Genomic DNA, 27,336 nt, shown 5'->3' on the forward strand with positions numbered 1-27,336 from the left:
CGATTGGCTGAGCTCCGCCGCCGGAGGATCGCGATTGGTCCGCGTCCCTGTCAGTCAGCGGGCGCGCCGTGCGGAGCGCCGTGCGGCCATTGTGGCCGGGGCAGCGGGAGGCGGTGGCCGCGGCCGGTGCCGCTCCGACCCAGGTGAGGGGGCGGCCGTGAGGGGCGGCGGGGCTGGAACCGGGGTGGGACGAGCCCTGGGGCGGCCGCAGCTTCACCCGCGAGCCCCACCCGCCGCGGCGCGGGCACAGCCGGGGCGCCCCGCGGGCCGCTGCCCGGGCCCGGCCGCGCCGGAGGGACGCGGGGCAGCGGCGGGACCGGGCCCTCCCTCCTGCCCCGAGCCCCCCGCGCTGCTCCGGGAGCCGCCTGCCCTCCCCCTGCTCCCCTCTCGCTCCGTGCCCGGTGCCCGGCGGCTCCCGGAGCCGGGAGGGTGGAGGGAGCGGGACCAGGGACTGCAGGTCCCGCTCGGTGCGGCCGGGGCGAGCCGGGGCTTTGGAGGCGAAGCAGTTCCTCAGTGGAAGTTTAAAGAAAGACGTGGGAAAGCTGCTCTCTCTCGCAGTTCTTACATAAACAGCGAAATAGGTTACGGCACGTTTAAAGTTTTTCCCTCTTCCCACCAACTTACCTTGGCAGAGCGCTGAGGTGCGTGCGGTGTTTGCCTGCAGTGTGTGTGTAACAGCTGAGTGATGCCGTGAGAGGTAGTGGTAAATCTTTGCTTGGTCGGTAGTGGTTTGGGTTGCTTAAAGAGGAAGGTCGACTTTTCCAAGAGCTGACAGCTACAGAGAACCTCTGAACTGCTGTAATCCCTTGGCATTACTCAGCGGCTGCCTTGTTACACTTTCGGTTTGTAACGGGCTGTTCCAGGGCTGTGAGTAGGGGAGTAGGAGGTAAATCTCTCTTGATTTGTAGTTGGACTCTTACCTGTTGATATACGTTCCTGTAAAGATTAAAAAAAGAACCCAGCACTCTTGGATGGTAGTCCTTAAAAAGGCACACCTGAATTTGAAGTGCATTTGCAAAGGTGGATAAGAGAATAGGGGGAGGTTTTCTGCACTAATGTGTATGTCTGAAATAATATGTGTCCTAATGCATCCGAGAAACTTGCAGCCCAAGTAAAAATTATGGAGAGGTACTTAGCATGGTGAATTGCTAAGGGTGTCAGAATACATAAAACTTGTGTGTTCTGATGCCTCGTTCCCTCTTTGGGTCTTGTCTAAATAGATATCTAAGTGATTTTTAAAACTTGGCTTCATGCAGACAAGGATCCTAAAAGGGAGAATTTCTCTAGTTCAGGATAATTTAATTTTCCTGAATTTTTTTTGTGTCTCTTATAGACAAGTGTTTCATGAACCCCTGAAGACCTCAGGTACAGCATAGTTCTTGTGTAGCAAACAGGCTGATAACCTGCAACTTGATACCCAGCTTATGCAAAATCTATGCTTTTTTGGTTTTGTCTGTAAGTCCTTTCAGAGGGAGGGTCTTGACCTTCCAGCTGTACCTTTCTTCCAGTAATGAAGATTCACTGAAAATACCATGGCTGCCCAGGGACTGTTTGTCAAAAAATTTGGTACTTCAGAGTCCATAGCTTTGATGTAGCAAAAAAGGTTGGAAAAAAGAGTGGGGGTTTTCCTGGGATGTACTAGGAAAGGCTGGGAGCACCTCTTAAGGCATCTCTTTGGTCTCATGTTGGTGTGAGCTGGCTGGAACTGCATCAGACTGCCCCTAAAATTATTGTGTAGGGGATGTAATTCTCTTCCTCCTTCCCCCTGTTACTGCTGTGAGAGAGGCAGGAAGGTGGTAGCTCACATTTCCCCTTTGCTGGTCCTTTCTCCTCTGCTTTTTTCTTAAGCTACTAAGGGGAAATGCCAAGTAAACTGACTGTCTAAATTGTTGCCTGGAGATGACCCAGTTGAATATCTGCTTCTTAAAATGCTGCATAGATTTTGAGAAACTAGAAGGTAAAAGGGTCTCTAGACATTCCTTGAGAATGTCTGATTTTAAACTCTGTCTTTATTAGGACTTGTAGGTCTTCAACTAGTTTTATTGCAGATTCCTTGGAGTTCATCTACTGGCTTAAAACATGGAAAAGATGTTGCTTCCTCCTACGTGCCCCGAGGAAGAGACAGGTCCAAATTCTAATTCTTGAAGCAACCCAAATTAATTTGTGTGGCTTTGTGCCCTTCTAGGGTGGGTGTCTGGGTTGCTCTTGAGGCTTTTCTGTTTTGCATTGGCTTACAAATGTTCTGTGGGATCAGTCAACAGAGGGGGCTGAGCTGCTCTTTCTGTAGCTGAACCAGAACAGGACACAGGACACAGCTGCTCTCATTTCCTGTTTCAAGGAACTCTTGCCTGTGCAAATCACTCCAGGCTCTAATGACACTATCTGTCACAGTGAATGCAAAATTAAAAATGGGAGAATTTGTTAGAGACCTCTTCAGTAATTACTGAGGTAATTTTCTTGTGAGGTTTGGAAGAGGGATGGAAGCCCAGGAAAACTGGCGGTCTGTGCTCTCGTTACTGTAGCACTTCAGAGCTAAAGAGGTTTAGTCCATTACTGTGCTCTCTGATGTAATTACTTACCTCTAATTCATCCCTGACAGATGGATATAACTTGTTCTCTATTGTGGCAGGAAAGTCTCCTCTAAACTGTGGCTCAGAACTGTAATTCTGTATTGCTATAAGGACACAAAGTGCCAGCATAGGGGGTGTTGTGGCGTGTGTAAGATGGGAGGGAGAATGTTTTGGGATAGGTCTGGATCAGGGAAGGGTTGCCTGGCAGAGCCCCCCTTGGAATTTCCTTCTGAACTAGGTTGAAAGGGATGTTGGATAAATTGCAGCAGGGGATTTGGGGGCAGTTTTGTTTCAAACCTGTTTTGCAGTTTTAATCAAGTTTTTTATTAAAACCCAGTTTCCTTCTGTCCACAGACTCCATGGATTTCTGCTGTTGCTTTTATCTGCATTCTCAGTGTTTGAAAAAACCATAATTTTTAGTTTTCTTTTTTGTAATACAGAAATTAATACAGTCCTAGCACATAGTAGTAATTCTAAGTTATGGAGTAGCCTTCAAGGAGTAGAGAGTTGTTGGATTTGGGTGCTTTTGTTTGTTTTTACAGTTGTTTACTTAGCTTTTTGGTTTATAGACTGGAGTTTGAACAGGGATTTCCTTAAAGCTGTGAAGGCTCTAATTGCTGTCTGTCTGCAAGTATTTTTCATTAGCAGTGGTAATACAAGAAACTGAAAGAATGTTTGTTTAATGGTGTACTGTTGAAAAATTCATATGTATTAAAATATGTATAATATATTTTCCATCTTGTCTGCCTGAAAATTAGTGAGAAATTGAACATCTGTTTCTTTTCTTTTTCTTTAAGATCTTGAAAACGTCACCAGGCCCTGAAGAGAGGAAACTACATGACACTACACCATGACTGACAGTAAATGTGATAGTCAATTTTACAGTGTTCAAGTTGCAGATTCAACATTCACGGTACTAAAACGTTACCAGCAATTGAAGCCCATAGGATCAGGGGCACAGGGCATTGTTTGGTGAGTAATAAATACTTCCTTTAAATATAAAAACATGTATTTCTAAAACAAAATTGTAATGCATTCCTCATAGAGGCACCAGAGTGCAAATAGTGATGGATTAAATAAATAGTGATGGATTAAATAAATTCTAAACCAATTGCTAGCTATAGTTCACTTGCAAACCTCTTTTTTTTTTGTTTTGTTTTTAGGGAAAATTAATGTAACTGCATAAATTAAAACGGTCAACAAATTTCTTCCTTTCTCATTAACCACTTTGTTTCTGTTTCTAGTTCTCCCACCCCCTTGTAGCTGTGATATTGCAGTGTAAGGTTTGACAATGCAGCCGTGAAAGACTCTGGCTTTTACTCATTTCTTCCTCACGGCCCCTCCTTTCTTCCCCCTCTTTTATTCCCGATCACTCCTGTCCACTTCTAGGAGCCATCAGTGCAGTGGCCTTGCCCTTAACTGGCAGGATGAGGCAGATCAGTGTCATTGTCACTCCATGGGATGCTGTGTGAGGGGTTTGGGCTGGCCAGCCCTTCCTGTCACCCCAGCTTTGTGTCCAGCCTCCAGTGGCCCAGGACGTGAGAGCCATTAGGCTGATCCTGAACCTTAGTCTCTTGTGTGGCACCACACCTCTGGGCCAGCTAAAGGTAAACACTTTCAAATGTTCTTTAGACTGCAGCAATCCATTCTGCACAACATGGTTCCAGCCCAGATTTTGTGGGGCAAAACTTACTTGGTAACAGCAGGAATGTTTATTGATGCGGTTTTTAATTCCAAACGCAGGGGAACAAACAGATGCACTCAGGAACTCTCTGATATTGAACTTAATCACAACACATGGTGGGCTGTTCGTGCTTTAAATCCAGCCTGCAGTTTGTCTTCATCTCTGAAATCTGCAGAATAACTGTGGTGACTCATGTATTGTGAACAACTCCTTCTACGGCACCTGCCCATGTCATCCTGCCCTTTTCATACACATAATAAGTTATATAAGTGGGAAAACAGTGCATTTTTTGTGAGAGGGCGTGCAGGAATTTTGGGTGGTTGTAAACTTCTCTCTTTTCATTAGAAGTAGTGCATTTGTAAACCAAATTACTTCAGCTAGGTCTCTGCTTCAAAATGAAGTTCAGGTAGTGTTAAGGTCAATGTTTTGGGAGGAAGAAGGAATGATTTGATTTATTGACTTGTTTTGAAACTACTTGATTTATGAAGCAGCAGAGTGAAACATGGTGTAAAACATTCGTCTTCCTGTGAAATACTTCAAGTTAAAGAGGATACAGAATCTTAATTTCTCCTAAAATCTCTTATAGTACACAAGGGAAAGAAACAAAATACTAGAATGTAAAATGTGGAAAACTCAGTGTAAGATGAGTGCTATCCTGCCATGTTTGGCTGGAAAATTTGTCAAGTCATTAGTGTGATGTGATGCTTTTTTTTTAATTATCCAGTGTTTAACAAAAAAACCAGAAAAAGTGTTTCTGGAGTTTTGTGTCTGGATTTCATTTCTTCTGTGAGAAATTTTTAACACCACGTGTGTCACTTCAGCTAGGAGAGATCTAAATTTGCTTTTTTTTCCCCCAAAATGTTAATGGGAAACTCCATTCTTATTGCTTCTGTGAAGTTTTATCTTTGGTATTAAAATGTAGGAAAATACGTATTTTTGAGAACACACGCTTAGGAAAAATGGTAAATGAGAGCTCTAGGAAGGTGAAAAAGTAGCTCAGTGTTATGTAGAGGGTATTTCTAGCTCACCCTGAAAACAGATTAGGAGAAAAATTGGATATATGTTTTGTATTTTATATACAAAATACACGTATATATAACTCACTGCACTTCTTTATTCCAAAGTATTCATCCATTTGAAGTCTTGTGATCTATTTTAAACTGAAAAATTAGGTACACAGTCATTCTTTTGAAATAGTTTTTGTCTTCAACTTCCTGATGCCTTTTTTTTTTTCCTTTCTTGTCCTTGATTTCCTACATTTTCTAGTGAATCCGATTTTTCTGTCCCAGCAAATTTCTTTTGTCCTGCAATGCGGCAAACCCACGATCTTATAAATAGCACAGCTTTGACTGTGTTGGTAACTTTACTTACAGTTGCACTTGGAGAAACAGTTGGGATAAGTCTGTTACTTTTTGGAAAACTACCACAAGTGCCCTGAAGACCTAGTTACAGTTTACTGGAATCACCTTGGAGTCGCTGTTCTGTGGTGGGGTAGACACTGAGATTCTTCTCTGATATCAAGCAATGAAATAATTTGTAGATGTTTTGTTAGCAGCCAAGGTGATAATTGGGTAGACTTTGGCAAATCTGCTGTTTTAAACAGTTGCCGTGATGAAAAAGTCTTAAATTCAAATGAGCAGGGATGGGGAAAGAAATGTAACACCAATTACACCCATGATTTTTTTGGTGTATTTATGTAAAATGATGTGATATTTAGAAGTGGGGTCTTGGTGGCAATAAAGATTATTTTCTGTCTTATTTAATTTACCAAGGGAAAAAATTAATGCTCATACAGTTTTTTACCAGGTTTTTTTTTTTTTTTACTTCTACCAGTCTGGTTTTATTTCTTCCTCTTGGATTATGCAGGTATCAGACAGCTGTGGTTTTTCTTTTTCTTTTTTTTATCTCCAAAATAAGAGGTTCAGGTGGAGTTCTTCACATGTGCTCAGACTGAGGCTTGACATACACCTGATTTGTCAGATCACAGAGGGACACTTGCCCTAAAATTGCTCCTCTGTCCACTGCTGACCTGTGATTGACACCTAATTCATGCAGACCCTGTTGGTTACTGATCTGATAGTAATTCTCAGATATAGTCAATAACATATGAAAGTCATTAAACATCAAAGTCATTAACATATAACCCCCCTAATTTATATATAACATCTTTTGGGTGAAGTGAATACTGAAACATCAATGCTTTCATACTTGGGAGGAAAATAATTTCTCCAACTGTCTGGCCAGTTGCCTTCCTCCCACTGTGTGTTTTCTTTTGCACAGACATAAAGGCTTTAAATCTCAGAGCAATTCTGGCATTGAATAGTGACTTATGCATTTCACAGAGCTAAGCTGAAATAAATACTGGCAGGTCTTTGGTGCAAGTGGCACATTGGTTCACATTTGGGACGTGTAATTTGGGGCATGGCTCCAAGAAAACACAATATCTCATGCGTGAGCTCTGCTTTGTGGTGGGGCTTTTTCCAGGAGGGAAGGGAAGCAGTGACTTTGTGCTGGTAAACTTGGTATAATTTGAGTATTGTTGTTGTCACAGGGGAGCTGTAATTTCTGTAGGAGTACTATTGTGTGATGGTCCTTTTTAATTCTGGTGTTGTATGTGCCATGATGAGGTAGGAAAGGAGCTCACAAAGAGCTTAAATGTGCTTGGAAAATATGTGAATGAGAATTCTTTCCTACCCTATGAAAGTAACATTAAATGGAAATAGAGCAATGTGGGAATCCTTATTTAAAACTGGAACTCCTGAGTAGCATGTGCTATGAATTCATGTATATTTTGCCAAATAGTCTATGTGTAAAAAATGAAAAATATTCCTACTTTCGTCTTGTTCTCCTTATACAGATTATTTAGCTTTAGATTCTTGTAACTATTAGAGCAAGTTTACACTTTGACCTCAAACTGCAGAGGGAAGGGACAATCAACACTGAAAAATAGGATAAAATTTATGGTAATGTTCAATTTTAAACCCTTGTATTGCTCCCTTCAGTCTGAGTTTTCCATATTTCTTCAATGGATTTTCTTTTTCCCCCCAAAAGCAGATGATGAAGGTAATTTTCTGCTAGGCACCACAATTTTCTATCATTGTAAACTATCCACAGAAAGGAGAATATTGATGCCTGCAGAAGGGATCGTAGAGACATGGTTGTGACTCTCCTTTAGCAAAGAGAAATATCTACTGCAAATACTAAATGGTTGTCAGTCAGCAAAAGTGTCCAAAAATATTCCAAATATACAGATTAGGCAATTGAAATGCTTCTTGATTTCAAATAAGCCTAAAATATTTTTAGATCTTGCAGTTTTGAATGTGAGTCTTGAGTCAGCAGATTCAGTCTAAAGACAGAAAGGAGAGCAGGAAGACTTCTGATGAATGTCAGCACCTTCTGTTTGACCTATTTGTGTTTATTAAAGGCTGTGTAGTTTTTAAAGGCTGTGTAGTTTTCAAAGGGTGTTTGTTTTCTGAATTAGAATTAGATGAAGTTAGTACAAGCAGGTTAGTGGATATGCTTTGTCTCGACTCTTTGATTTCTTTCCTCACTCCTGCCTCCCTTTTGCCCCCTCCTTTCCCTCAAACAGACTTCAACTTGTTTGTCTTTGAACACTTCTAGTGCTGCCTTTGATACAGTCCTTGGAATCAATGTTGCTGTGAAGAAGCTGAGTCGTCCTTTTCAGAACCAAACCCACGCAAAAAGGGCCTACAGAGAGCTCGTTCTTTTAAAATGCGTCAATCACAAAAATGTAAGTTGGCCTTTGTGTTTCTCTCCCTCAGTTACTGTCACTTGTCAGAAAAGCTCTGGGTTTGCTCTCTCACTTGCTGTTAGTAACCAAAGTAATGGAAAAATAGTGAAAGACTGCAAAGATTTGCTGTGGGTAGTGCAGTTCTCCACGATGTATGGTTTTTGGGTGAGCTGTTTGGGGTGTGAAGTGCCAGGGGAAGGAGGGTTTTGCTCTGGTGTTGTTATAGGTTGCCACCAGTGTCAGCTTTACAGAGCTGGCCTTGCTCTATTCCGTCTCCCTTTTTAAGTTTTACTGCAGCAAAGCTTATTTAGCAGTGGGATGCTTTGGGGATTTGACCCTTGTAACTGCATTGTAGTTAAATCTTCTGAGCTTAGGCAAGATTTTTATTAAATACAGTGTTTAACTGATGGGGTTTGCAGAGGTGCAGCACTGTCTAACAATTTATTGATAAACAAAAGAGAAATACTATGGCCAACACTTGTGAATTTTAAAGTCTGTGAACCTTCTAAAATAAGCCTTGATGTCAATAATTCAGTTTTCAAGTGAAGAATATAAATTTATGTGACTGCTATGTTCTGCTACTAACATGGACTAGAAACATTGCTGATCATTGAAGTAGTGCAGTCAGGTCTCAAACTTTCTGGAATAATTAGCCTTTCAGGGTTGATTTTTAAGTAAGCTTTGGTGAAGCCCAGATGTAGCAGAATGAAAGCAAGGTGGTTTTTAAGGATGGCAGTACAGTAATTTTAGCAGTTCTGGAAATAGTACATCATAATCTAAGTTTAATGGGATGGCGTGGGGCACCTCTGTGCACGTGGTGTTGGACAGCCTTGGCTAAAATTCCTTGCACAACATGTGATTAAAATAAGAGATTATTATTTATGGGGGAAAAAATGGCACTGGGGAGGGAAATAGAAAGTGTCTTATAACTTTAAAAAAAAAAAGGATGACTTTTTTCTGTCTTGGCTTCTTTGGCACACATGCTGCAGTTTGGAACTGTTTCTGAATTGGCAGTTTTTCAGCATATGTGAATTAACTGCAGCCAAGTAACGTTCAAATTGTATACAGTAACAGTGTGCACTTGATTTTTGAATAGTAACTTCTGTAATAGTGGAGTTTTATGTGAATTAAAGCAGAGATTTCTTCTAATGTTTGTTTTTATTTTATAGATAATTAGTTTATTGAATGTGTTTACACCACAGAAGTCACTAGAAGAATTTCAGGATGTGTAAGTACTAGATTTAATTTTCTCTGATAAATACTGGCCTAAGCACTGGAGGTGTATTTCCAGTGTCCTGCAGACTTCATGCCTTGAAAATCAAGGGTAGCTAAAAGCTGAAGTGGGAAATAAAAAAAAGGATATTTACCTTTTATTCATCTGTCTGCCATACTTTGCTGCTTGTATCTGATTTGTTTGTATGGTCCTTCAGCTACAGGGATCACCTCAGGATAATTACTTGGTCTGGATAACCTGAGAGCATTTTTTTGCTGTACCAATCACATCAGCACAACAGTATTGTTGGCCTCAATTAAGAACTGAATATATTTCTTTTTTATTCAAGCTGTGTCAATTGGTCTAGGAAGGATTCCTGGCCATTTGATTGGTGGGATATTCCTGTAGGTTCCAGGGAATATGCTGTTGTGGTTTGTGAATGGGCTTCCTGAGTAAATGAGGGAGTGTGTGTGTCTCAGGTGGGTAAGCAGATGATACTTTAACTTGAAAATTAGTTGGTGATTCTTAGTTTTTACTGTGCTTATCCTAATTTTCTTATTAATGTTTTAGATTAAAATACAGTGAAAGGGAGCATTTACATTGCAATATCTGCAATCTCTGCATCAACTTCAGTCAGTCGTAGCTTTTCATGCTGCATGAAGTCATAATTATTCTTTGTGTTACTGTTTATAAAACTAGTGGAATTTTACTGTCTTGTGATGGACTATTCAACACTTAATTTTTCAATAGACTATTTGAATAGATAATTTAATTTTGTAACTGGTCATGCATGGACTTTTTTTATCATTAACCTTTTTGACACCTATGTTAGCAAAGTAGTGAACTTTATTAAACATCTCTTATGCTAAGCTTAAACCTCATATGAGAAGACTTGAGTTTCCTTAATGCTTTCTTTTCTTGTGCTTTAGATATTTGGTTATGGAGCTGATGGATGCAAATTTGTGCCAGGTTATTCATATGGAATTGGATCATGAAAGAATGTCCTATCTACTTTACCAAATGCTTTGTGGTATCAAGCATCTCCACTCAGCTGGTATCATCCACAGAGTAGGTAGTAGTAGATCATTAACAATACTCTTTGTGAACACAGTTGTTGTGAAACAGGGAGGAAGGGAAGGGGTTGTATAAAGAAGCAGATACACCAGAGCAGGAAAATGCAGTCGTTAGTAAAGTGAATTTTTGGCTTGTATTGACTGTGGAGGGTGTGTGTGTGTGTATTACTCTGAATGTTAATCCTTCCTTAACTGGAGTAATTTCTTGTTAGGATTTGAAACCCAGCAACATAGTAGTAAAATCAGATTGTACCCTAAAAATCCTTGATTTTGGACTGGCAAGAACAGCATGTACTAACTTTATGATGACTCCATATGTAGTAACACGGTATTACAGAGCACCAGAGGTTATCCTTGGAATGGGATATAAGGAGAATGGTAAGTTGCTGGAGGAATGCTTTAAATCTTCTGTCTAAAGCATGTCTCTCTTGGAACATAACTCTGAAAGGAGGAGGGAGGGCTGGTTTCCCCTGTCGTGTCTAATCGTGGTATTGGAAGTAACAAAAAAATTACACTGTAATAATTTTGGGGAATATAATAGTTTGCTGTTCTGTGTGCCTTTCTGCATTTAACATATGCTGCTCCCTCTCCCCTGCTATTGTTTATAGCTTTTCATGTGTTCACTTATTATCTTTTTGCCATTTTTTTATTCTCCAAAGACCTCTTGAGACACTTGATTCTGGCTGATCTTAAACCTCCCCCCCAAAACCCAAAACCACCATTATATAAATAATAAACCCTTTAATCAATATGATTTTCTTCTGATGCATTTACCTTTGACAGTGTCCCCCTTTGCCACTTTGATTATTAAAATCTGCTGCAGATCCCTTCATAAAACATGTCTTATATTCTCTTAAGTTTGCATAGCACTCAAATAGCCTGTGTGTTGTATTATTAAACCCAACACAGCTATAATATATTGAATACTGAGCCAACAAAATTGTTGTCAGGGAAATTTTTGCTTTATTGGGGGTTTTACCTGCTGATTTTTACTGGCACTGGACTTGCATGTTAGTAAATCTTTTTGCTTTCTCACAAGGGCTCGGGGATACCATGGGGTTTGTATACATGTAATTTTGGCCATGTAAAACAAGGGACCTTGATTGGGCCCTTGGTAATGAAAAAAACATTTTAATTAATGCACAAGGCAGCTTGTCATACAGGAAGTGCTGATGTGGATCAGAACTTTAGTAGAGGCTGTTCTGGTTGGGACAGAAATAAATTGTCTGCAGGACTGTAGGAATAAAGGGTGAGCTTACAAATAAGTAACTGTGGTATTTTAAAACAATCTCTTTAATCTTTTGTCCTTGTTGCACCTAACATGTGCTAGTGGATATCTGGTCTGTTGGGTGCATTATGGCAGAAATGGTCCTCCATAAAGTCCTGTTCCCAGGAAGAGATTGTATCCTTCTTCACAGTCGTTTCACAAGTGGAAACACTGATTACATTTTACAAAACGCTCATAACAAAATTTAGGAACAGTCAGTTGGTGTTGATATGATTGAAAATTCATGTGAGCAGTTTGGTTTTCCACATTGTTGTGTTTTATTGTAGATGCTTAGATGGTTTTGTTTGTTTTCCTCACTTTTGTTCATGATACTTCATAATTTGATCATTTCACTTTTATTTTCAGTTGATATCTGGTCAGTTGGGTGCATCATGGGAGAATTGGTGAAAGGTTGTGTGATATTCCAAGGCACTGATCGTATCCTTCCCTAGTCATCCCTGAATCCCATTCCACTTCCAACAGAGACACAATTATTTTGATCTGTATAAGTATAAAAGCATAAACAGTATTTTCAATAACATGTTGTAATAGATCCTCTGTACTATTTGAAATTAGTGTCATTAACCAAATTGTTGAGCTTTCCATTTTATTTTCTTAGTAGACTGTATTTAATGTAACTTGCAGTAGTTGAATCCATGGAATATATATTAAAAGCTTCGGCTTTTGCAGTTTAAAAAAGGGTACAGTTAGGTTTAAAAAACAGAAAATATACTTACTGCTTTTTTTGCTCTTGTTCATTGTAGATAAGTGTTATAAGCAAAGTTACTTTTTACTGTGCATGGATTTTGCTTACTATTTGTTCAAATAGTAGACTAATTTTGTTTATTGCACAATTTTTTGAGTTTCAGTCAGATTTTTTTCCTCTTTATTAGTGCTTGCTGGGCAAAGGTGTGCCAATGGCAAGCACACTGCATGAGATCTTTTTTTATTCCTATTATTTAATACAAAAAGAAAAGCTTTCTTTCTGGAGGTTTTTTGTTTCATTTTACGAAAATTTGATTTTGGGCTTATTTTTTCTACAAGATAATGTTTTAAAATATTTCCCTAGAAACAAAATTTAAAACATTTGACTCGTTATCAATTTCCAGTTATAAAAACTGAAGGAAAATCAATTTTGTCCTTTATAGGTAATCTCTTATAAAATACTAATGTTCTAGGACCAAACAGTCAAAATTGATCAGCCAATAAATAGAATTCAGCCAACAAAAACAAACCACAATTGTCAGTTGTGGCTGTGGGTCTCATGTAGCTCCTTGTGCTCCCAGTTTTTGAAGGAAGTATAATATTTTTGTTCATCAGCAAGAAGCAGTTGAGTCCACCACTAAAAATATCAAGAACCTGTTCACAGATACCTACATATCTTATAGAGGAGGACTTCCAATTGTAATGCTAAATTTCATGACACTAATCTTCAGCAGTTGATCATGCATTATTGAGTAGTACCAATGATTAATTGTTAAATAAGTCCTTTTTTTTTTCCTACCTTTCTTCCTTTCTATACTTATTATTTTACCTTTTGAAGCCTTCAGACCAACCTAACACAATTCTTCATGTATGTTGTGTGTCTTTCACCTGCATGTTGTTAGCATGGGCTACTTCAATTTATTCATGAGTAAATGAAGGAAATTTTGTGCTAATTGTTGAACAAGTTACCATTTGTGATTCCCTCAGGGTCACTGAAGCTCCACCAATCTGTGTTTCAAGGGATCTTTTCCCCTGGTATGGAAGTGCATAGCTGTGTTTACAGGGATTTTTGCTTCTTGTAAGAGTTTCAGCTTTCTTTAATGTGAAATACTGACAACTCTTTGTGTTGTTGAAGCTTTTTGAGGTTTTGTTTGTTTGTTTTCAAGTTAAATTTTAAAATGTGTTAGTATTTGGAGATATAGAGGATGGAGCCAAATTCAGCATATTTTCCAGTGCTATGCCCTTGACTATCTTCAGGAAAACTTACCCTTAGACTCAGTAATTTGTCTTTTCCCAGATGGCAGCTGGGGATTTCTGGGATACTTGCAGCAGTGCTCTGGGTGGAATGAAATGCTCTGCGTTGCCAGGGTGATGGAGGCACAGAACCTGCTCCTGACTGGAGCTGTGGAGGCCTGAGAGACTGGAAAGGAGAAATGCAGGAAAACCAGGCAAGATACCTAAGGTGAAATAATGGAAAAATGTGGCAGCACCAGAGTGTGTTTAATGCTCTTCCTGCCCACATGGTGAAGGAAACTAACTGCCTGACTGATGAAAAAAGCATGAGGGGTGTTCAGGCTGTCTTGGGAGAAGTCGTGCTTTACTGTGATTGTAAGAAAGACTCTGTTTTCAACTTCTTTTCTTCCAGAGTCCCCCAAAAATAGACAAATATACTTGGCATGGCTTAAACTGCTGGTTACTTTTGACCCTGAAGCCACTGGAATGGGAAGGGTGATTTTGTCATTCAGGGCTTGCTCTGGCTGCTTTAGCCTGAAATCCCTCATGGGTCTCTGATGAGAGGTTTGTCTTATTTCAAGTCCATCCTATATTGAGAATTTTTTTTTGACTTTCACCATCTGTGAAGCACTTTGAAACAGTCCAACTGAAATACTGTTTTTTGCCAGTTTTTACCTCTAAATTGAATAGGTCATTAAGTTTTCTGCCCTCCCCCCAGTGCTCTGAGACCTCAATAGACTGGACTCTAATTTGATTACCTGATTAACCAGGCTGCTGTTACTCAAAAGAAAAACATCTTGAATCTAGATTGGTGGAGATCTCACAAAAATCAGTTTCTTGGCCAGGAACAAAATTTCCTTATATATGTCAATATTCTTTGTCTGTGCTTTGTTTTAGCATGATAGTTAACAATATTCACTTCTTAATTTTGATTTTAATAACAGCTTTTCCATTGGAATGCATTCAATAAGTAAATAAAATTTTCAATCTTTGTATCAGAAGTCTAAATCTTAAAGTCTTAGCATTAAACAGGGACAATACATATATTCCTAGTTGTATTTTTTGCACACTAACTACAATAAAAGCACCTCAGTGTTTTTTAAATACATCTTAATTCAAAATACAGCATACTTGTTTTGTTGCATAATCTGTGTATGAGAATAGATAGGTTGAAGTGCTAGATTATGAATTTAGCTATGAATGTTTGCAAGGTCAGTGAATAGGCTCAGCTGGAATTGCACATTCTTTTTATCAGGAAAAACTCTGAAGTATAAATCAGAGTAGACTTAAATATCAGGAATGTTAATGCAGTGTCTTCTTGGTGTGATAAATGAGCTTTGTTACCCAAAGTTCAGAGCAGGCTCTGGTGTTGTTGTCTGGGGGAAATTCCTTCACTTGAAAGAGGGAGAAGGGACAGTCCTGAAGAAACATGAGGCACAATTTCAACTTGTGGTTTGTAAATACTATTCCTCTGAGATATTTAAATTTTGGATTTAAGAACAGAGTAATCTGTGAGTATTACCATGGTTGATACACTTTAAAAAAACCCAACCTGCTAAAAACTTACAGGAATCTGGATTTGCTGTTCAGAACCCCTCTGAGCCTTTTCTGACGTTGAAAAAAACCCACAAAAACAACAAACAAAAAAACCCCCAACCAGCCACAAAAAACCCCACCTAACCATCCAATCAGCCCTGCCACCAAATGCTACAACCCAAAGCTTAATTTCCTTAGGAGGCAGGCAGAAAATTCCTTTCTTTGGATGGGATCTATTTGTGCTTTAGGGGTTTTTGTGTATTTTTCCCTACCTTCACATGGCACTTCAGAAGATTACACAGCAGCCTTACTTTTTTGTCCTTAGAGTTGTTTTGCTGTGGATACAATTGCCAAATAAAGCTTCTTTTGAACTCCAAAGAAGTATTGCTTTCAATACTAACCAATAGATAATAATTAGGAGGAGATACCTAACCATAATATATTGTGCAACACTTCCAGCCTGTCCTTCAGATTAAAATTTGAATCTTTTTTTTTTTTTCAGTGTAGCTTTTTGCATGGCAGCTCAGGATACTGCCAGTGCTAGAATGAAGTTCATATTTATGTCCTTTGTTCAAGTTTTCACTAACTTTTCAGATTTTTTAAGTGCTATTTTTGTATAGTGCGGACTTCAAATCCTTCAGCTGATTTTCCTAAAGATCTGGTGCAGATATTGATCAATGGAATAAAGTTATTGAACAATTAGGAACACCATCAGCAGAATTCATGAAGAAACTGCAGCCTACAGTGAGGAATTATGTAGAAAACAGGCCAAAATATCCTGGTATTAAATTTGAAGAGCTCTTCCCAGACTGGATATTTCCATCAGAATCTGATCGTGACAAGTTAAAAAGTAAGGCGAGATTTTTCTCTCTTTTTTTTTCATGATGTTATTTACACCTAATTTAAAAACCTAATATAAAATGTTTATTGCAGTAGGTGTCAACGTTACAAGCTGTATACCTTGTGTTTCTTTCATTTATGACAAGTTCTGGAATCTTAATAGCAGTTACTAAATACAGACTATTTCCCCATCCCCAGGATTCTGTTTAATTCCCTTAATTTTAATCCATTGAATAATGTCTGTCACTTCATGTTCTCCTAAAGCAACACTTGTTATGGAGGTTATTGCTGATTATCTTTCTCTAACTGCTGTGTGCATACAGCTCATGTTGGCTTTAATTTGACTTCAGATAATTACTGAGAAAATGAAAAAAAAAACCCAGCCCACCTTATTATATTCTCTAGTCCAGAAGGGAAATCTGTTACTCTGCATATCCTGTGTTCCCAGTATTTATTTCCTGTGTCAGGCATTAAACTCTACAGCTCTTTTACATGTGTGTTCTTTTCACCTTTATTTTCTAGCCAGCCAAGCAAGAGATTTATTGTCAAAAATGCTTGTAGTAGATCCAGACAAGAGAATTTCTGTAGATGAAGCCTTACGTCATCCTTATATTACTGTCTGGTATGATCCAGCTGAAGCAGAAGCTGTAAGTTTGCAATTAAAATAAATTTTTAAGATACCAGTTTAATAACTTGAAAAAAATACCTTTAATTTTAATCAAGAGCATGCTTTGAACTCCTTCACTGGAAAGCAGAAGTCACACATAAAGCCTTCAGATCACCACTGAAAATGGTTGTTGGTATTTCCATTTACTTCACAGAAAGAGGTGCCTTTTTGGTGGCAATCCAGGGCAGTTTGAAACAGGGACTTGCTCTAAGGCACTACAAAGCCTTAAAATGAGTTTAATTTTAGTTGATGCTTTTTAACAACCTTTCAGTGGGAGGCAGGACTTAAAAGCAAATTCTGGAGTTGTAAAATGAATGTGTCATTGAGGTATAGAGAATAAACTGCCAACAGTGAAGGTAACAAAATGCTGAAAAAGTTGTCATTTCTACACTTTTTTAGTTATGACTGGGTGTGTTAACCTGATGCAGTAGACACAACATAGACTTTTCTTTTCTTTGTAGCCTCCACCTCAAATCTATGATGCACAATTGGAAGAAAGAGAACATGCAATTGAAGAATGGAAAGGTAGAGAACTGAGCATGTCAAATTACATTTATTGTAATATCTTGTGTTATTAATGTGTGGTCCCCAGTACACATGTGCTGGATTGTGTAACTGAGGGGAACCCACTATTCCAAATAAGCAGTACTGCCTGTGGCAACAGGAAAAGAAATCAATAATGAAAACACGTTCTGTGTGGTGTAAATACATAGATAGGTGTGTATATGTTCATATATACATGTAACATTTTAAGTCTGGTTAACAAAAAGCTGCATTATCTTTTTTTTTCTTCCCTTTTTGTTATTCTTAAATGTTTGTAATCTATATAGCTTTTTCCTTGATAGAGAATTCTCTGAAAAAAAAACCATGCTTTTTCTCAGTGTACATTATTTAAGCCACATCTCTTGTCAATATTTACTAGTTCATTTGTTCTACAAGTCTTAAATAGCAGAAGAGTTCTTTGGTGTGGGTTTGTTTTTTCTCTGATTGCTCGTTTATTGACCAACTAGGTTAAACTGTTGACTTAAACAAAAGAAAAGACAGCACTGTGGTATTGAAATCAATTCCACCTTATAGTTTTAGTCAAAAACATTAAATGGTGAGGCAGTTCAAATTTTAAACATCTGCCATCACAAGACCAAGGGTTATAGACATCCTTGCTGACTACTTTGAAAGCTGCTTGCTTTTGTAAAACAGCTTTATAGATTTCAGATATTGATTCTGGCTTATATAGACATATATTATCCTTAGGGCCAGCACAGGTAGGCACACTTCAAATTATCTTTGATTACTGCAAGGTAGAAAATGAAATGGATCAGCTAAATCTAATTGAATGTATTTGTAAACATTGTTACCCAGAATTAAAAAGGTCTTAATCTATTTAGATATTGTTACTCCTAGTTACATTAAGACTTTGTGTGCATACACAAGCTTCTGTGATTTAAGTTACAGCTCTGATTTTATTGTTGTTTAGGTGCCTGTAACCTGAGTTATCCTTGATTAGTAAACCAGGGGTTTAGTGCAGGATTTTAACTGTTTACCCTACTTCAAAATCTCCAGGCTTTCCTCAATACATCCACAGAGATTGTTCTTCAAGAATAGAGATGTTTGTGTATGACTTTCTTATCAAAGTAAAATATCCATAGGGGTTTTAATTAAAGTCAGATTTTTAAATCCAAACCTGTAGAATTCTCTTAAAATTGCTGTAGGCCTTTAAAGAAAAGAGGGAAAATAAATATCTCTACAGGCAGACCCTTAACCATTTCCTTTTACCTTGATACATATGTGAATTATATACAAATCCTTTGTGTTCTTACAGTGTTTTTTTCTGTCTCTCTCTCTCTCTTTCCCTCCTTCCCTTCTCATAAGAATTAATATACAAAGAAGTTATGGATTGGGAAGAAAGGAGCAAGAATGGTGTGGTAAAAGATCAGCCCTCAGGTTAGTCATTGTTTCAGTAGTTCTCCTGTAACTGTCACACACAGTGCTGGCCTGTGGCACTGGGAAATTAAGAAATCCTGCTTAATAATCCAGGTAGGCAAACTTGTTGTTTAGGACTCTTGAGACTGGTTTGCCTTTGGAGACCTATGTGCTCTAGTTTTTAATTGTTGTGAACTTGTAGGAAAACTGGAGTAGTGTTGTGTGTCCTGTTGCCTGAGCTGCCTTCTCCCCAAAGGGCTCAGTCCTCAGATGAAATAATGGGTACCGTGTTATATCACCTGGTGCACAGGTAACTTTTATGTTGGTTCTGCAGGAACCCCTTCCATGCAGGGTTAAACAGCATTAGGGCTCCTTTAGAGCAGTTAATAGGGCAAAGTATTTATGCCAATGATTGAATCCTTGATGTTTGCTGCTGTTCTCAAAGCTCAGTGATTAGAATATCGTGCTGTCTTTAATAACTTATATCTGTTAGATTTCTTGGCACTCAGGTCACTATTCACACTATACATTGTTTGTTTTCTTTCCCCTTCTTCCACAGAAAGGGAGAAAAATAAAAATCTCTTAAAGGTCACCTCAGCTTTTGAGTGCTAGGGCCCTTAGTGCTTGCTTTTCCACTCTTTATTAATTTCTTGATTTCCTAAGGATTTCTGTGGGGAAAGAGCTGCTCGGAGCCCAGAACTGTGCTTATTTGTGTCTGCAATATTGTCTTGCCTCAGATTTTATTATGTTTGGTTTTCTTAGCACAGATGCAGCAGTGAATAGCAACACCAGTCCTTCCCAGTCATCATCTATCAATGACATTTCATCCATGTCAACAGAGCAAACCTTGGCCTCAGACACAGACAGCAGCCTCGATGCCTTGACAGGACCCCTCGAAGGATGTCGATGATCAGCCATGATTGCAGACCTGACTTTGGATAAAAAAAAAAGCTCTTGTTTCCATTGGGCCTGAATTGCTTGTAAGTTAATGGAACCAAGTAGAAAAACTCCATGTTCTGCATGTTCTGCTAAAGTAATGCCTGTTTTTTTTACTCAGTTGTTATGAAATTGCCTGCTTAATGTTGTAGAATGAAAGCAAATCAATGTCTAAAGAACAAAAAAAAATAATTTGAATTTAGACACTATTATAGGCTTTTCTTTGTTTCAGCCTATTTCAGGTGAGCAGTTACAATAGGCCTTTAGCCAATAACTCCTCTTCAGTGGCTTCATCAATCTTCAGTCCCCACTGGCAGGCTTCTGTGACACAGTGGTTGTTTACATTTTAGTACAGTGTTGCTCATTAATAGGTTTCTTGAATGTATAATCTCTAGGAAAGGTTGTTTTAATGTGTGACTGTGGCAGTTTGCTTTATTTAACTGGAGTTGTTGTATGTAAGTGTGAGCTCACATGTTGAACGCTCTCAATTCTACCTTTAAAGGGCACTCATTCTTCCATGTAGCACTTTTTTTTTTTTTTTATTGAGCCCTTTCTATCTTCCCTTTCCAACTGCTCTATCTTCTTGTTGAAGAGATAAATGTGAAGTTTGAAGAATACAGCCATTACTTTGTGTTTCACTTATGAGTATGTGTCTCGTGAGTTCTTCAGTTTTTTTAATGTGGATGGAAGATACAGTGGCTTAAATAAATCTGGAGGAAGGATGAGTGAGTTTTCTGTGCAGCAGTGCCTGTTTGGAAGAGGAGAGTGTGCTAAAATATTCTGTATTTTCTAGCTTGTGATACTGGTCCTTTAACAAGCATAAACAGAGAAGGAAATGATATCTGTGATGCTCTTCATTCACTGCAAACTCTGATAAAAGGAGAGATGAATTGGAGAGACTTGCAGCCTGAAAAAGCTGCATAAATATTTTCCATTTTTTTAATGGGTCCACTCTATCTATCAAGTAATTAAAAGAAATAAAAATACCATAGTTTTGAGTCACTTGTAAATTAAGTATTTAGTTAAGAGAGCTCAGCTCTGTTCTCGCCTTAGGGAAACCTCTCTATTTGTACTGGGGAAGGAAATCATATTTAATACATGTTTTCTAAATACAGTGTCAGAGAAGAGGAGGAGGTTGTTTGCTGTTTCAATTCAGACTTATCAATACAGTTTTCAGAATCAGATAATAGAAACGTTGCCTGTTACATTGCACAATCTGTTGAATTAGTAAATGTGTTTGCAGTAGAGTAGAGCTTGAATTGCTTTATGACACACCCTTGTGAGTTTGTGCACGTTCACTTTGGAGTGCCCAGGTGTGACATTTTGCTAAAGGGGCTTGTGTGTGCATGTGTGTGACTAAACTATGGAAGTGTAAGAGTAATAAGAGATGTACAGGATGAGGTAAAACACCACTTTCTTAAAGGCACTATATTTAGCTATCAATCCAGATACTCTTGACTTGAATATATAAATAGAACTTGTAAAATATACTGGCCCAGACAGCCACTGCATTACTGACATATTTCTCTTGTAAAAGAAAGTTATGCATTGTTCCTGACCTTATGATTAGGAAAGCAGCACTTTCTCCTTATGCAAATGTTGCTTTTATATTAAAATTGTACCCCTTTTTAATAGCTTAATTTGCTGTAGCAAAAAGATTAAGGTTTTACTGTCCCAGAAGGTTAAAAGAAATAAAACTTAAGAAAGTAGTTAATATTAACTTCAGACTTGCCATCTGGAATCTCTAAGTTTTAAAATTCTATTTAATTGAATGGTAGGATATTGGGGCTTGGATTTTTTCTTATTGTTTGGTTTTAAACCTACGGATAACTTAATTTTATCTCTGGATACTGACAGTATATGTGAAATATTTTTAGTGCATTTTTGTCACTGGAAAAACATTTAAAAATACCTATTTACCATATAGCAGAACAGTACAAGTTGTGTTCTTTTGCATCTTTTTTTTTTTGGTCCTTGTTAATTGTGTGAGTTAAAATTACTGAAGACACCTGTTCACAATGAACATGAGTGATTCATTATGGAAGTCATCTATTGGATTTCAGTTTTCAAGACTCACAGATTGTTCAAGTGAAGTTGTACTGTGCTGTGTTCATTTTGACACCTAGAGCTTTAGAAGACTTAACAAAGATTTACTTCTTTTTCTTCTTGTGTTTGGATATTTGTTTGGATATTTGAATTTTTCCTTTTGGACTTGGGCTGCTCAGAACAACAGGGTGTTGGACCAGATGACCTCCAGGTCTCTTCCAACCTAAATTATTCTGTGATTCAAATTGTCTTTTAATGCTTTTAACACAACTGTCCTATCTCCATGATCTGAACTGGTATCTGACCTTCTCCTAGTACATACTGTTAGCTTGAGTATGTGCTCTTAGAACAAAAAAAAAACAAACCAGCCCTGAGATTAACTGAGTTTATTTGCAAATCTTGCAGGAAAAGCTGTCTCATACCTTATTTTTTTAATGTCTTCTTGCTGTGGCGTACATTGAAGCTTTAGAATTTCACAGAATGCCTTTGAAACATGCATGAAATGTCTGTGAATATTGTGGATTTTGATTCCAGGTTAATTCAAAACCCAGTTGCAAATGCACATCGATCTCCAGAGGGCAAATCTGCAGGTGATACTCTCACAAACCCGTGCAGAGTAGGTGCATGCTGCACTTCCCAGGCTACTCCAGGGTGCATGTGTAGGCTCTAAATGCCCTGCATGCAGCTTCTGTACATGTCTCTGTGCTCCTGGCTGCAGAGGAAATCCAGTGCCACACTTGTGAAATGGTTGTCAGTGCCATGAGAATCCTCACGGATGGAAAGCAAAATGCAGTGTAACTTGGCAGGGGTTTATAAATTTAGAGAGTTTGGTGTGCAATACAATCACTTGTGTTCCTAATACTAAAAATCATGTGTGTAAAGTGATGCAATTGACCATTTTTTTTGCACTTTGGCATTTATAAATATTTATATGTATTTAAAGATTAAGAATGTGTGTGTATACATATATATTAAGGAAACTGCTCAGTTTTGTAAACATGAATGTTACTTTCCTTTGAGAGGCTTTGTATAGTGTTAACACTACTGCAGTATACAATTTAAGAAATATGACTAAAATAAGTGGTGGTCAACATAGATACAATCTGTAATCTTAACTGCTCACCTGAAAATGAGAGGGATCTATGGCTGTCAATCAGATATTTTACCAGAAACGTGTCAAATATATGAACACTGAGTAGCTGAATGGCATTGCAGAAATGGAGTATGTTTTAAACAGTTCATTTCATCTGTGCTCATATCATTTTTCCTCAAAAAAAACCTTAGAAAGGGAAGCTTGGTGTTTTACAATCTGGGTAAGCAGCCTGTAAGTGTGCTTTGAGGAAATACAGTGATATGACAAGTGTCGGTTTTTATTGAAAAAGACAAGAAATGAATGTCAAAATTAAGGCTTTGTCTGCATGGATAATACAAACTGAACTAGTCTAAGGGCTGGAAACTGCTGTTTGCAAACAGCCTTTGAGGTTTTGTAATGTTTCCAGTAAGAGTTTGTGTTTTCTTGTCAAAATAATGAAAAACTCAACCTTAGCTAGAAATTAACTGGTTGGTTGGGGTGTTTCCCAAGCTGTTAGGAACCAGAGGGCTCTTGACTTTTTTTACATCCTAAAAGAGCATACATGTTTATTCAAAATCAATTAAAAGAAAAAAAAAAGCGATTCCATACGTTTAATTTTTCCTTCTTAAAGGAAGGACCTTAAATGCTAAATCGATTTCCTTAAAATTATAATTTTATGGACGAAGTAGGATTTAGACATTTAAATACAGCTGACATACAGAGTCTCCAAGAGCTGGGTGGGTGACCCTTGTGTTGTCAGAAGGGCCACCCTCCAGCTGGGTGTGGGGTTGAAGTGCAGACAAACGTTTCTGACCGTGATGCTGTCGGGGAGTGCGGGGTCAGTCTTGCAGCGATCCAGCGTGGGGGGGGAAGTGCTGAACAGCCTTTGTCTGTATATTCTACACATGTCACATGGATTCTACCAGGGCTTGATGCTAAACCTAGTGATGCCATATACTGGGAACCGAATTCTTTCCTGGGGTTACGTAGGGTGTAATTCCTGCTCAAAACTGGTTTTGATCCAGGGGCACCTGCACCCAGATGCAGAATTTGGACTTGAGTTTCTGTGGATGAATCGAATGATTTCTTTGCTTTTCCAGAGTGTCTTTGACTATTTTTTTTTTTGACTATTTTTTTAACATGTCAAAATATGACAGAAAAAGTGTATTCTGTCTCATTATTTTACATTTTTTAGTTTGTCTATTACATGAGTGACAGTGATGTTCTCAAAGCTTATTACTCAACTTATCAAATGAGTTTTGTTTTTTGCCCACTCTGCATGCTAAAAATGTCTGGAGCTAAACTAATGTTTTAAGTAAACCATCTTTGCTCATATTAGTTTTGGAAGAAAGTGGAGAGATAACCATTGTTTCTGTTTGTGTTCTATAAAATAACTATTTTTGTAGCTAAAATTTCAGTTGTTGGATTTCAATCCCACAGTGTTGCTTTGTGGATATAAATTTACCTGGGTCCGCTATTTCAAACAGTACATATATAACAAGTCCAGCATAAAATTAAACTAATAAAATGCAGTCTTCTGCAATTTGTTGTTGAAAACATGGCAAATCATTTTGGTCCAAGAATTCAAAACAAAATGGAGAAAATACATTTAACGATTTAAGTTTATTCCTTGATGCTGCTGCTTATTTTTTGAAAAGGTGCTTGCAGTTTTGCACAAAAAGAAATCAACTTTATAAATTGCTGGGTTTGAAGCACTTTAGGATTCTTCTAAATACAACCAATATATCATGTAAAAAGGAATGACATAACATGTTTAATGTGCTTAAATTTTGGTTGCCATCTTTGCTATTCTGATCGATTTGATCAGCATGTTTCTTTAAACCTGTTTTCAGAGATTTTAAATCAGACTTTTTTTTTTTTTTATGGGCTGAAATTTAGCACATGGTAAGAGATTGTTTGAAAAATATCCTGCAACTGGGTGACTTGATCAGCAGTGTGAATACCTGGCCATCTATTTGATAGAGACACAACAAAGACACAGCAATGTCTGTTCCTATAGCAGGGTCAGCCGGCTATGAGCACTAGGATTCTTTTTATAAACAAAAAAACCTGTTTCTGAACTTTTGGCTATGCATCATGAAGTAGTTGTATGTGCTGTGGTAAGGCCAGAGCATCTGCTCTGTGGGACTCCACGGCAGCAGATGCTCTGTGAGCACCAGAGGAAGACACTGTCCCTGCTCTAAAATACTCAACCCAAGCCCTGATATTTTCTGGGGTGTCCTTAAGCAGGTACCTGTGTCTTTTTGTTTCCCAGGCTGGGTCTGTAGCTCAGCTCTCCATAGCTCCCTGGGATAACAAAAGCAGAGGAGAAAGGAATCAGGCATGAAGAGCATTTTTGGTGTTTGTTACTGATCACAGAGCTCCTCAGTGCCCGAGAGCATTTGCTGTTGTCTCGTCTTCTGATGGGGAAAAACTTTTTTTGAAAAAACCCAAGTTGTGTCACGAGCTTTTCTATGAATTCAGATGCTTAAATTGGTGCTAATTTTTTAAAAGAAAATGTAACAGATGGTTAGCAGTGTATTTGTCTGTTTTTGATACCTATATTTTCTTAACTGGTGGCAAGCCAAACTTTATAAAATGACTAATGTGCATTTTCAGCTTCATCAGATTCCCAGATTTTCCTGAAGTAAAGTGTTTTATCTTCCATGGTAGCTACTGCTTCTTTGGAGCTTTCAGGTGTTTTATACACTAATAAAATGAACACAATTAGAACAGACAGCAATACCAAACTATCCTTTTCTTTAAATCACATGTTGTGGTTCCCCAGGTGGTTTTAGCAGTTTAGTGTGATCAAGATGCCTAATTAAGAGCAAACCTGAGATACCTGTGTGCAGTTAACTCAGTGCAGTGAAGCCTTATCTGGTTGTTAAGATAATTTATAAAGATTATACAAATCTTCATCTATTTTAAAGAGGGAATAACAAGTAGAAATCATTAACTGTTTTTGTACAAATTAAAATGTTAATTCTAGAGAATATATTCTTTAGTGTACGCCAGAACACGTGCTATTAAAGAGTATAATGGGCTCATTGAGTGATTTATTATCAAATCCACTTTTATCCAATAAATCAAAATAACCCCCCTTCAAAACTTAGTTGTTGGAGAATTTTTTTTTAAATTCCTTCAAGTTTAACTGCCCTTGGAATCCTTTGTTGTTTTGGTCCTCTTTCCCACCTTCTGTTTACCAAATGTCACAAAAAGTAGCATCAAGCCCTGTCCCTTGTTACAGTGTTCTGATTTTATGGCCTTAATATTAGTTGCAGTATGGTATGTAATTTCAGAAGAAAAATGTGCTTTGAAGTCTAATTCTATAGATACATGTGGCCTCTTCTGCCTATGAAATTAGGCTTTGATTGTCATATCTCATTCTCGATGCTTGTGCAATAGGAACATGTTCCTCTCAATGCAGTGGCTATTCTGTCTGATGCTGGACTTTGTTTTTAGGATGACTAGAAAGTTTTTTGGCTTTTTTTTTTTTTTTTATGGACAGCAGTCATGCTTCCTTGGTTTTTTGGACTGATACTCTTTAGGAAATTAGAATTTCATAAGGAAAACTGTCAATAACTAGTTCTGTAGTTCTAGTTAAAGCCTTGTTCTGAAGCTTTTTTTTGTTTTTTTTTTCTTTCTAAAAATCTTATCGTAAAACAGTACTAAAGCCACTGTAAAATGACAAATAAATATGTATACCTAAAAGATTTGAGCAGTCTGTCTTATTTGCTGTAACAGTGTTTTCTTTTTCTTGATTCTTCCTGTGTTGTAGAATGTTTTTTGTAAACAAAATTGTGTATGTTAGATGTATAGATCAGTTCTCTCAAAACATGATATTTCAGTTACCACTTCAGCTTCCAGTTAGCCAAAAAATAAATGTTGGCATGAAAAATGAATGAAGAAAAGCTTTAAGAGTTTGGTTGGAGCAGCTTTTTCCTGATCAGCTGGAACATTTGGACACATTAACAACACTTGGTTTTACTGCCAAGTGTGCTTTGAAACTTGACTGGGGGGTTCTTTGTTGTTTAAATGGCAGAAGCTTGAAAAAAATAGTTCCGTTGTGGTTATTTTGGGGATGACATAAGTATTTTTGCAAAGACAGTGCTGAGGTTTCCAGGCACCTCACAGAGCTCTCTGCCCTAACTCCAGGGGAGGGGAGTTAAAACTCAACTGCTACTTTGATCTAATGGCTTTTAATGGAGGGTTTCTGATATTAAAGGAGGGATTAACAGCTGCCTTCCTAGAGCCAGGACTAGGGCTCTCAGCCAGCCTTTGCTGTTGTGAAAGCTTCATCTGGGACTGAAATAATTTTTAACAGCAACGTTGCTCTTTCTTGCATGGAGAACTCGGAATTTTTGCCTCTTCTCTACCAGGCTTTGCAAGAGAGTATCTGGATAAAGAAAGGATGCCCAGTAGATCCCAAAGCATCCTTATATTGGATGATAGGATGCTTTTCAGGTGCTTCTTCAGCTATAGAAGATCTAATCCAGTAAATACAGAACAACAGCAATAAAAGAATTAAGCAGGATGATGATGTGTTTTATGAAGTGCTTTACAAAGCATTGCCCAAAAACATTCCTTGCTTATGCCATACCTTTCCTTTATATTTCTTGCAAGTTCTTGAAGCTGGCAGGGCAGTTTTAGAAAGGTAAGGAGGGAGTGATGGATTAAACAAGACCCAAATATTTTTTGAGGGACTTCAGAAATTGATTTTTTTTCATAGCAATGAGGTCTCAAAAAAAAAATATAAAAAAAAAAGATGGGGAAAAAGAAACAAGAAAAAGAAACAAGAAGAATGCAAGTGCATGGAATTC

At 38.0% G+C, this 27,336-nt stretch overlaps 1 protein-coding gene across 5 annotated transcripts; it reads left to right on the forward strand.

Annotated features, from left to right (window-relative positions):
• The first annotated feature begins 59 nt into the window (after nt 1-59).
• Nucleotides 60-26,229, forward strand: MAPK9 (mitogen-activated protein kinase 9). Of its 5 annotated transcripts, none has more exons than XM_032702842.1 (12): nt 60-143; nt 3,368-3,542; nt 7,876-8,005; nt 9,175-9,233; nt 10,148-10,286; nt 10,504-10,669; nt 11,622-11,693; nt 15,700-15,882; nt 16,395-16,519; nt 17,001-17,064; nt 18,409-18,480; nt 19,222-26,229. In XM_032702842.1, exons 2-12 carry the CDS (start codon nt 3,421-3,423, stop codon nt 19,236-19,238), a joined length of 1,149 nt encoding a protein of 382 aa, XP_032558733.1. In that variant the 5' UTR covers nt 60-143; nt 3,368-3,420; the 3' UTR covers nt 19,239-26,229. The 5 variants fall into 5 exon arrangements, with proteins under 5 accessions (XP_032558733.1, XP_032558729.1, XP_032558732.1 ...); XM_032702838.1 differs by having other exon boundaries at nt 74-143; nt 19,227-26,229; XM_032702841.1 differs by lacking the exon at nt 11,622-11,693 and adding an exon at nt 11,925-11,996 and having other exon boundaries at nt 74-143.
• The last annotated feature ends 1,107 nt before the right edge of the window (nt 26,230-27,336 follow it).

Source organism: Chiroxiphia lanceolata, chromosome 15, assembly GCF_009829145.1.
Source record: "Chiroxiphia lanceolata isolate bChiLan1 chromosome 15, bChiLan1.pri, whole genome shotgun sequence".
NCBI classification, from domain to species: Eukaryota; Metazoa; Chordata; class Aves; order Passeriformes; family Pipridae; genus Chiroxiphia; species Chiroxiphia lanceolata.